This window comes from Euleptes europaea, chromosome 2 (assembly GCF_029931775.1).
Source record: "Euleptes europaea isolate rEulEur1 chromosome 2, rEulEur1.hap1, whole genome shotgun sequence".
In the NCBI taxonomy this organism is placed as follows: Eukaryota; Metazoa; Chordata; class Lepidosauria; order Squamata; family Sphaerodactylidae; genus Euleptes; species Euleptes europaea.
Genome location: NC_079313.1, coordinates 122,001,335 through 122,012,504, shown reverse-complemented (window position 1 = coordinate 122,012,504; position 11,170 = coordinate 122,001,335). Strand labels below are relative to the sequence as shown.

Below are 11,170 nucleotides of genomic sequence, written 5' to 3'. Positions count from 1 at the left end.
TTCTTGGTGGTGGAAACTGTCATAGTCACGGCTGACTTATGGCAACCCCGTAGGGTTTTCAAGGCAAGAGACGTTGGGAGGTGGTTTGCCACTGCCTGCCTCCGCGTGGGCCGAGAGAGTCCTGAGAGAACTGTGACTGGTCCAAGATCACCCAGCAGGCTTCGTGTGGAGGAGTGGGGAATAGAACCCGGTTCGCCAGATCGGAGTCCGCCGCTCTTAACCACTTCGCTGGTTTCAAATTGTATCCCTGGCATGCTGGGAAAAAGAAATAAACAAATAAACAAAAAAGGATGCATCCCTTTGAAAATACAAAATCCAGCAGTCAAAGCACAGGGTAAACACCTCCTTTAAAAGGCTGAGTATTGGAAGAATCCATCCGGCTGCTCTGGAGTGGGGATTGCGCATGCGGCCGCACGCAACATGATTACGTCACTTCCAGGTTTACCCCTGGAAGCTCCGCATCGCCGTGGCTGCTTTAGCCCTTTGAGTACTAAAACCCGGCAGTGACATAATGGTGTCGCACATGCGCAACCGCCCCAGCCCCTAAAACCTCCCGCTGATGGAGAGGGGGACCTGGCAACCCTACCCCCCATCCCTCACCAGTGGCCAGGAGGGGACCTGGCAACCCTACCGGCAACTGATTTAAAGAGGTGTATTGTCTCTGGTACATGAAGCACCTGCCCTGACCTGGATGGCCCAGGCTAGCCTGATCTCGTCAGATCTCAGAAGCTAAGCAGGGTCAGCCCTGGTTAGTACTTGGATGGGAGACTACCAAGGAATACCAGGGTTGCTGTGCAGAGGAAGGCACTGGCAAACCACCTCTGTTAGTCTCTTGCCTTGAAAACCCCCAAAAGGGGTCGCCATAAGTCGGCTGCGACTTGACGGCACTTCACACACACGCACCTGAAGAACTACTTCCTTTTGTTCATCCTGAATCCACCACCCATAAACGTCACTGGATGCCCCAGAGTTCTAGCATTTGGGCATTGCAAGACAAATAGCCCTCTTTCTCTCTCCACCCAATGCTTTGATCGTTTGGCAGTGGAACTCCTTGCCACAGTATGCAGTGTTCAGCCAAGGGCCCTTTGTGTGCCCTCTTAGGTGTCAAATACGGAAGGAGGTCCACTAAAAGGGTGTATTCTGGTTTCCTTCAGTCCTTTGTATGCTTCTTTCCTAGCAAGGCAATGCGATTGGCTGCACAAACCATTTGTTTGAAAAGAACTATTTGTCTTTTTAGAAAAAAATACATAGTGTGCCTTTAACTGAACAGGTTTGAGTTGCCCTGCAGGCCAGGTAGGGAAAATAGTTTAGCAGGGCAGTTGAGTGTCACAAACTCCACCCTGTCAGTGTGTTTCCACTTTAGTGTCTGTGACGTTTCATTCTGAAGTCTGCCTAAGGTGAAGTAAGTTACTGGCTGACCTCTGGGAAGGGTTATATCCAGCTCTACGGGAGCTCAGAAGAGCCAGCCTGTTGGCTGAACATCTCCTCCAGGTAAGCGATTCTCTCATGTGTATTTGCTTCTTTCTTGGTTAATTAAAAATAAAATAAGACGGGTGATATTCCCCCACCCCCGCACTCCTTCTTTCTTTCCTTCTTCTCTGTCCTCTTGCCCTGAGCCTTTTGGAAAGCTGTGTAGGCTGAACCTTTAGTGAAACTCTCTGCCAACTTCTCCAGTTGCAAAACAAGAGTGGAGTTTTTGTTTGCTTGCCAACGTGGCTAGCGGGTCGGTTATTCCTCCCTGCTGGAGGTTGGTGCCGCTGAGCTGAATGCAAAATATGCCACAAGGGGAGGCAGAACTTTTCCTGCCAAACTCAGATCTCTGATAGATCGGGCCAGCTCAAAGGCATAAGTTACCCACCTAAGTTGTCCATGTGGGACCAGGGAGACAGATTGTGTGCGCTGGGACAATAAAGAGAGAAAATGCATATTTATATAATGATTGGGTTTGCAGCAAACAAACAAACAACATTAATAGTTAAATCCCCTTCCCACTGCTATGGGGTGGAAACTAGTGGAGGAAAAGCTGATGGAGATCGGGCAAAATGGGGGCTCAACCCTGGAAGAGGGCAGGATGGATATGTTATCCAAGCCCCTATATGACCTCCCTATGAGCCCATTGTGGGGTCAATGGAGAGCCGTGGAACTTCATTCTCACAATAACCCTGAGAGGAAAGTTAAGCTGACAGAGAGTAAGGGATTGGCCCAAGATCATTTGGAGCCTGATCTGCCCAGTTTGGGCCCACCAGAACTCCAGCCATTACACCATTCAGCCTCTCAGTGAGGCAGTGGGCAGTCAGACTGGAAAGGCTCCATTGGAAGGACCTGCTCTATCCTCCAGCTCACATGGTTCTAACCTCCCTCATCAGGTTCCTGTAAGAGCCATATGTATGTTGCCCTGAACTCCTTGGAGGAAGGGTGGGATAAAATGTAATGGGAACACCAGCCTCTAATTTTGAAATGGTTTCCATAGTGCTGTAACCATGTATGTTCATCTCAAGAATTCACACAACAGTACTGTGAGGCAGGCCACGATTGCTTCTATTTTATAAAAGGGAACTGCAGAGAAGAAGGAACAGTGCTTCAAACAGAGCAAGTCCAGACTGACATCCATTCCATGGTAGGAAACTCTAATCCAGATTGCATGGGTGACATGCACCATCAACACATGGGGCTGGGAAATTCCTGAAGATTTGGAGATGGAGCCCAGAGAGAGCAGATGTTGGGCAGGGCCATAATGCGATGGACGTCACGCTCCAAAGCAGCCATTTTCTCCAAGGGACCTGATTTGTGTAGTCTGGAGATCAGTTGTAATTCTGGGAGATCTCCAGGCTCTGCCTCGAGGTTGGCAATCCTCCTGGGCCTTGTGCCAACTAGAAACCTGTACATTGTGATTTCACTGTGTATGTACAGCTTACACATTTAATCCTTTGCACCATACCAAGACGTATAAATGATTCTTGTTTCTCGTTACTGTCATGTGAGAACCAGTCCTGAGCAGGGATTTGACCCAAGCGAATCTCTAACATGCAGGCCTTATTCATTCTGGGCACATGAGGTTTACAGCCTGTTTTTGCGCATTGTCAAGAACAGAGGGACTTGACTCCCTTGCCGCCTTCTCTCTGGGGTAGCCCAAAACGCGCACCCCCCACATTTCCCCTTGGGGATGTGAGACTCCCAAGAAACAGCACACGGGGAATCAGAGGTACGCCATGGGAGGAGGGAATCCATGAAAATGGCCTCCTATCCGTGGAAATCCTATGTTGGATCTGTCCCATGCCCAGTCAGTGCAGATGGTGTTTCACAAAGTCACATAAGCAAAAAGGTCTCTGCCCCGGTTAGCTTACAATACAAATTTAAGGGAGGGGAGAGAAAGATAAGTGAGATAAAGATAAGTGAGACACAGGTAACCCAACTACATGTGCTTTAACTTCGTTTCTGTTAAAAAAAAGATTAAGGGCTTTATGGAGCAGGTGAGTTTTGTGGCGGAATTTAATGTCTCCCGTGTTCAATGAAGCAAAGAGGTCAGGAAAGCATGCTATTTTTAGAGGCAGTTCACATGTTTTGAATGATGGACTGCATAATTCCTCCCTCTTTCCCTCCCTCTTCCCCCCACCTCTCTTTCTGCTCACACAAGTGATCCACTCTAGTGAACAACATACTGAACCAGACAGGGATTTCCACAGCTCTGTAAGAATAACGTTGTGTTGGGGCTTATACACTACCCTGGTCACCATAAGCAGACTTGTCCAAGCAGCTAAAGAAAAAGGGAAGCCGCATGGGTGTCTACCTTATCTAAAGAAACACAGCTTTGGGGAATACCCATTTTGGAGAACTAACAGAGAGGCTCTTAACAAAGAGGCAGTCTTAACCCTTTCTCCACCAGCCAGTTTTTTTAAAACTCGGTATCTCTAAGGTTGCCAACCTCCAGGTAATAGCTGGAGATCTCCTGCTATTATAACTGATCTCCATCCGATAGAGAACAGTTCCCCTGGAGAAAATGGCCACTTTGGCAATTGGACTCTATGGCATTGAAGTCCCTCCCTAAACCCCGCCCTCCTCAGGCCCCAAAACCTCCTGCCGGTGGCAAAGAGGGACATGCCAACCCTAGATATCTCCCACCCAAAGCTGCTTTTCCCCTTGCGGGATTCCAATAGTGTGTTGTTCTGCTGAGTATAATGTATGAACCAGCCCTATTTAAATTTAAATGCAGGGAATGAGCACTCTGAAGTCAAGTGGAAGCACCGGCTGAAAATATGGCACGAGCTCAGCTGTGCTCCACTTTGTATTGCTCAAGGGTGGGTCTTGTTTACTCTGCTTGACTCATTCCAGTCCCTACCCTTCGCTGTCAACTTTGAGGCAGGCATACTTTTAAAAAGTGAAGATAGTTTCTTTTTTCCCCTTCCAGATCCATGGGGTCCACTTTCGCTTCTTTATATCGTATGACCTCGGGATCCGTCTGTCTCTAGGTTAACAACTGGCCAGAAGAAAATCAGCCTGGCTGGTTTCTGTCCCCCTTTAACATGCAGAAATCAGCAATTGAAGGTTTTTGTTTGTTTGTTTGTTTGTTTTTTAAATCATTTCTGCAAATCAGCACTAGTTCCAAAGTGGGCTATCCTATCTGTAGGACGACTGCTAAGCTGCAAAAACTGCGGGGAAAAAATAGTATTTCAGAAGTCTCTTTCCCACTTTTATGCCTTCCGTCCTTGGGAAGGTACACAGGTAGAATCCTTTTCCAAACAGTTGCAGGGAGTGTAACCGGATATTTACTTTAGCAACAGGTAGACATGTGTGTTCAACATATTCCCCCTCCCCTTCACCTAGCAGAATGTAATCGGGCGCCCGAGACTTCTGGGTTCCAGACTCATGATCCAATCCTGTTGTTCCTGAACTGTGTAACCGAGCTTCCTCTCTTAAAGTGCATTAGACATAACAATTAAGTGTATCATACAGGATGTTTGGGCATTGAAATAGCTGAGGCAACTCAAAGCTGTAAACCCGGCTCTCTGCAGCATCTAAAGGCCCTTCTTACATGTGACAGAGGCAGGCCTGGATATTTAAATGCAGTCCTTCCCAATTATGTATAAAGCAGGGTATGTGTGGGGAAGGTAGGGTGGTGGGATCTACAACTTTACCCCCCTGCAGCCCCTGCCCCACCCCAGGTAGTTCCTTATCCAGCCAAGTGCAAATGCTGGAAATGAACCCAGCTAGAAGAGGGGTTGTGTGCAGTGGCGGGCTGGACCGGCCAGGGGTTCAGCTTGCCCAATGGCAAGTGGGCCCTGTGGGCCCCTGGGGAAATGGCCCCCTTAAACATTAGACAATACGTTAAAACCTAGGATCGTGCAATTGCTCACCCCTCCCCATGGGCAAGTCATCACCCAAATGCGGGGGTGGGGGAGTGAACGCACCATCCTAGCTTCTGCTGGCTCTCGCTGCAATTTTTAATAGTATTTTGGATGATATGATAATATATTGGTATACCATCAAATCAGCAGAATTAAAAAAATGCGGCGAGGGGATGGCTGAAGAAGGAGTTCATAGAATTATAGGGTTGGAAGGGACCACCAGGGTCATCTAGTCCAGCCCCCTGCATAATGCAGGAAATTGACAACTACCTCCCACCCCCCACACTCCCTGGAGCTCAGTTGGAGAAGGGGTAGGAGAATGGTGGCATGCTGTGACATGGAAAGATCAACCCGCGGCTGAACTATGCACCTACTCACATCAGAGATAAGCTTGGAAGTAAATTTATTTTCGGGATAAAACAGGGATTGGAAAACCTGGGGAAATCGCGGAAGCAAGCTGAGCCCCGAGGGAGGGGAACATCAGGCCAACCTGGAGAAAATGGCCGCTTTGGCAATTGGCAATTTGAAAATGAATTTCTCTGGGCTGAAACTGTGTCCTCCTGTGCTCAGCCTCTTTGTGAAAGCAGCAATAGCGAACACTAAACGCTTTCTCCTTTAAACCAGTTAGACCGCATTCGTCTTTCATATTACCTTAAAAAGGTTTGAGGAACATTTAGTAGAACTAATTTACAAGCTATTACATCAATTTGACACGAAAAACAGAACAAGTTAAAACATGTATGGTTAGACGGATTCAAAAGTTTGAGGAAGAAATATCTCTCCAACAATGGGAAACCTTATGAACGAAAGTTATACAATTTACAGCAAGTTAAACAATAAGAGAAAATTGGTATAAGATGTTTTATTGGTAGTATATTACCCCAAAGGATAGCGTGGAGATGGACAAGAACTACAAAGGGAAATGTTGGAAATGTAAAGAGGTGGACGGTACTCTTTATCATATGTGGCGAATGTGCAAAAAGACAAAGAAATGTTGGAAAGAAATACATGCTGAAGCATGCAATCCTAAGGGGAGGGAGCGAAGCTCCTTAGGAGCCGGTGTGACCCCACACCGGTGTAAGTGCCCCTTATCTGGGTTAAAGGAGCACTTACACCGTCCTGGGGCCAAACACACCGACGCCAGGGAGCCACAGAGTTATGCCAACCCCTACCGCCAGTGTAGCCACGCCGGCAGGGAATTCCTGAAGGGAAAGCCTATGCCAGCCTGAGGGGGCGTTTCCAGGGCATTCCTGGGGGTGGAGCTGCCTTTAGGCAGTGTCCTAACACCTTACGGTGTAAGTGCTCCTTTAACCCAGGTAAGGGGCACTTACACCAATGTGGGGTATATTTTCTTTTCTCTGAATAGGCTGTGTCAGGCACCATTTGTGCTGGTGAAAGCAATTTAATATGGCAGGAGTTCCGATCAGAAATATTACTGGCCAAATCATCTCATTTATCATAGATCTTCTGTAAAGTTTCAGCAATTAAAAAAGGTTTGTGAGTCTAAAAGCTGAAAATTACTGGGATCGGGAGAATCCTTATGTTTGACCTCTGAAAATACCTTGTGGGCCTTATTCACAGTACTGGAGTCCGCTGGAGGGGCTGGGGGATCAGGCTGCAACAAAACAGATGAGTCAGGCAAAGAGACAGTAGAACATAATTGGGGGGGGGGGAGTAGTACATATCAAAGAATCTAACTTAATTTGTTTATAGTGAGAGGACCCTGAGTTATGGTCAAGCTGCTGACATTTCCTTCCGATTTTAACCCAAAGAATTATGAACTAACAATTAAACAATTAATAATTGATAAGATGGTCAATTAAAATAATTATAAAAAACCCAAGACAAGAGCACCTGTAGCAAGTGCAATGTTTAAATATTCACAATCTAAAAAGGAGCAAAGGAAAATGGGAAATGAAAGAAAGGGAGAGAACAATGTGAAGAAACAAAACAAAGCAAAAACAGAGGAAAAAACCAGGGGAAAATACTAAGGCCATTTATGCAGGGTTGATTTTGAGGCTTGCTCAAAGCTGCTTTTTTAAACCCACTCTTTAAAATGACTATTCATGCAAGAGGAGAAATTCCATCCCCCACTTGCCTGCTGCTTTGTTTCTTCATTTGCATAGCCATTAGCAACGGTTGTTTGCATAGCTAAGCCGCTACTGTGATTTTTCATGGTTCCTTCCGTAAATGTTTCGATAGGGGGGCAGAGCAAATACAAAAGGTCGTGTTAAAGGGGCTCTTAAGAAATGTGAAGCAGGTATGTGCCGGCTTCACAGTGACGGCTGGAATGACGGTTCAGCGTGAAGAAATAAAAAAAATATGCAGTGCACTTCAGCCTGGAACGCGCTGCTTATTACTAGGCATAAACTGCCTATGTCTAACCAGATTTTAAGATACAAAATAAGTCAATCAAAGCGTAAGTAGTAAGGAATGGAACAACACTTGGCATTCTGCTGAAAGCAGGATCACAAAGAAACATCTTGTGAGCAGAATAATATCTTCAAACAGGGCCAACAACTCCCAGAGTCTATTCAGGTCCCAAACTGGCAGCTCTCGAAAACAGTTCAAATAACTAGCCAGCCCCTCCCCAAAACAGTTCAGATTCCAAACTGCAGGCCAAAGCAGATGAATGAATTTTTTTAAAAAAAAAAATCCAAGTGAAATCTCAGCATTTTGACCAAGATGAAGACCTCTGGCACACTGACTACACAGAATGACTGTGAATCAAGCAAACCTTCCTCTGGGGTCCTCCTCCACTCAGGTACTTCAAAAGCCTGATAGGAACATTATCATAAGGTGTTACTACTGCTGGTAGAAACTGAAACAGGTGCAAGATACCACTTTATCTCAAAGGGTTATCTTCCAGCCTCCGGAAAGAGCTAGCTGAAGCCAAAGACCTTAACAAGACACCTCTGAGAGATTTCAGCTAGGGATGCCAGCTTCCAAACGGGACCTGGGGATCCCCTGGAATTACAGCTCATCTCCAGACTACATAGATCAGTTCCCCTGGAGAAAAGGGGTGCTTTGGAGGCTGGACTCTGTTGCAGCGTACCCCACTGAGGCCCCGTCCACTCCAGGCTCCACACCCAAATCTCCAGGAGTTTCCCAACCTGGATCTAACAACTCTACTCCATCACCCCCCACTGTGGCCAGGGGGAACCTGGCAACCCTAATTTCAGTGGACATTTCACGGAGCATTTTGCCAGGAGTAAATCCTTCCTTTCCTCTAGTGTACAGGAGAGAATTCAGCTTCTCACAACACCTTGAGCTAAAAGCTACAGGTTAGGGATGAGGCAGAAGCCCTGTTAGTAGCCTCTTCCCTGGCTACTAGAGGCATTAATTAAAACCCGTAAAGTCTTAAAATCTTACAACAAGAGATATCCTCCCTGCGCCTGACTGTCTTTCTTACCCACCCTTGTTGTTTCTCTTATCTTGTACAGGGGAGCAGGCTGTGCCATCAAAATGAGTTAAAATAAGTTAAAATGAAACTAAGGAAAGAGCCAAGCTCTGGAAGTCTGTTAGCAAACCTTAGTGGTTTCCATATCATAACGTTCAATCAAAATTTCACTGAAGCTCCGGAGATAAAATGAATTGCAAACAAATTATAATGTTCTCTTCATAAAGGAACCCTCCAGCCTTCAAAAGTCTGTGTCTCTTGCTTCCCAGGGAGGAAAATTTATTATACCGATTAAAACAAATTAAAACAGATTAGAAGGGGCAAGATCTCAGGATGTCTGCACCAGACACCATTCTTACCGGATGTTGGACTGCTTTATCAATATCATTTTATGTGGCTCATTATTCTTTTATGCTGTTTTCTGCCCCTGCCTCGGTTTTAATAGATTGTTTTTATGCTGTCGGTTTTGTTGTATTCTTTTAGCTCATGTCTTGAGCAGGTCGCTGGAGAAAGGAGCATATAAATTTCTTAAATAAATAAATAATCGTATAATTCTACATAGGGATCAGGTGCATTCTCAGATCTGAAGGCACAGCTAAATTCTGCTCATGGCGAAAACCTGCTGTGGCTCAGTGGTAGAGTATCTGCTTGGCAAAGAGAAGGTCCCAGATTCAACCCCCAGAACTTCCAGTTAAGGATCAGGTGGTGTGTGTGCGTGTGTTAAATGCTGTCAAGTTGCTTCCCACTCACAGCAACCCTGTCCTCCAAACTGTCCTATCTTTAACAGCCTCGCTCAGGTCTTGCAAACTGAGGGCCGTGGTTTCCATGACTTGAGTCAATCCATCTCCTGTTGGGTCTTCCTCTTTTCCTGCTGCCTTCCACTTTTCCTAGCATTCTTGTCTTTTCCAGTGACTCTTGTCTTCTCATAATGTGACCATAGTATGATAGCTTCAGTTTGGTCATTTTAGCTTCTAGGGAGAGTTCAGGCACTGGCTGGTATGAAAGACTAGGGTTGCCAGGTCCCTCTTCACCACCTGCGGGAGGTTTCTGGGGCGGAGCCTGAGGAGGGCGGGGTTTGGGGAGGGGAAGGACTTCAATGCTATAGAGTCCAATTGCCAAAGTGGCCATTTTCTTCAGGTGAACTGATCTATATCGGCTGGAGATCAGTTGTAATAAACAGGAGATCTCCAGCTAGTACCTGGAGGTTGGCAACCCTAATGAAAGACCTCAGCCTGAGACCCTGGAAAGCCGCTGCTAGCCTGAGTAGGCAACACTTACTTTGGTGGACAAATGATCTGATTCAGTATGAGGCAGCTTCATGTGTGTTCAATCCTGCATTTCCTAAACTTCTATTTTGGGATTTCTCAAATACAGCTACAATGGGGAACACACTAACAAAAGAAGAGGAACTTCCAGATCAAGAAATCATTCATAGAACTTCATACTCAGAGGTAACTTTCAGTAGAAAGCTTTGTCATGTTTTGCTTGGATGTTGCTCTCTGGAGAGATCGAATGGCATTTTAAAATTCATAAGCTCGTTCTTTAATTGCCCAGCATAACACGTGCTGCATTACAGTTAATACCGGTGATATTTAAAGACAGAGACGAGATATTTGGAATGAAGAGGCTAGCCAACTACACAGTAAGGGATTAGAATCTGGATTTTCTTTTTGGATGTGTTTTTCTTAGGCTTGTATTCAGGTATTAAGACATAGGTCACTCACACAATGATTCTTTGTCTTGGGATGGATGCTACTGGGAAGTTGTGTTTGTTTTTTTGCCTGCTTCCCCACAGCATTTATGGGATGTTATTTACCAGGTTATTTCCCTCCATGCTGTGAAAATCTTCAACTGCCTGTTTCCCCACATTACTAAAGGCACAGGGCTTTCCCCCCCCCCCCCCCGCCAGGCCTGTTGCCAACCCTACTGGTGAGGATTGGGAGCAATTAGCGTGCATACTATGTGTAAAGTGCCATCAAGTTGCCATCATGTGTAAAATGCCGACTTATGGCCACCCCAGCAAAGGGCTTTCAAGGCAAGTGAGAAGCAGAGGTGGTGTGCCTTTGTCTTCTTCTGCAGAGTCTTCCTTGGTAGTCTTCCTTCCGGGCACTGACCCTGCTTAGTTTCCGAGATGTGACAAGATCGGGCTATACCATGTTGCCTTCCCTCCCAAGCATGCATAGTACTCTTGTAATAACTTTCCAGATTTTTTTTTTGCTGCATTAGTGTATGAAGTAGTACAGCAGACTGTGGTGAGGTGATTCCGATGACTAACTTACACTGTGTTGCTCTAGATCTCTTCTGAACCACCTGACAATATTAAGAACGGACCTGTCACAATTGAGGCTGTACAAATCTCTTCCACAAAGGGAGAAACAGGTATGTTATGGAAAGGAAGACCTGGGTCCTTTATGCATGGATACTTTCA

The 11,170-nt window shown here is 46.0% G+C and overlaps 1 protein-coding gene across 1 annotated transcript in view; it reads left to right on the top strand.

The window, feature by feature from the left end:
• Window positions 1–1,462: 1,462 nt before the first annotated feature.
• Window positions 1,463–11,170, top strand: part of BCAS1 (brain enriched myelin associated protein 1) — a 73,179-nt gene continuing 63,471 nt past the window's right edge. The window contains exons 1-3 of the mRNA XM_056844606.1: window positions 1,463–1,491; window positions 10,117–10,193; window positions 11,037–11,121. Coding sequence (XP_056700584.1) covers window positions 10,122–10,193; window positions 11,037–11,121 — 157 coding nt within the window. The 5' untranslated portion in view covers window positions 1,463–1,491; window positions 10,117–10,121. The remainder of the gene's footprint in view (window positions 1,492–10,116; window positions 10,194–11,036; window positions 11,122–11,170) is intronic.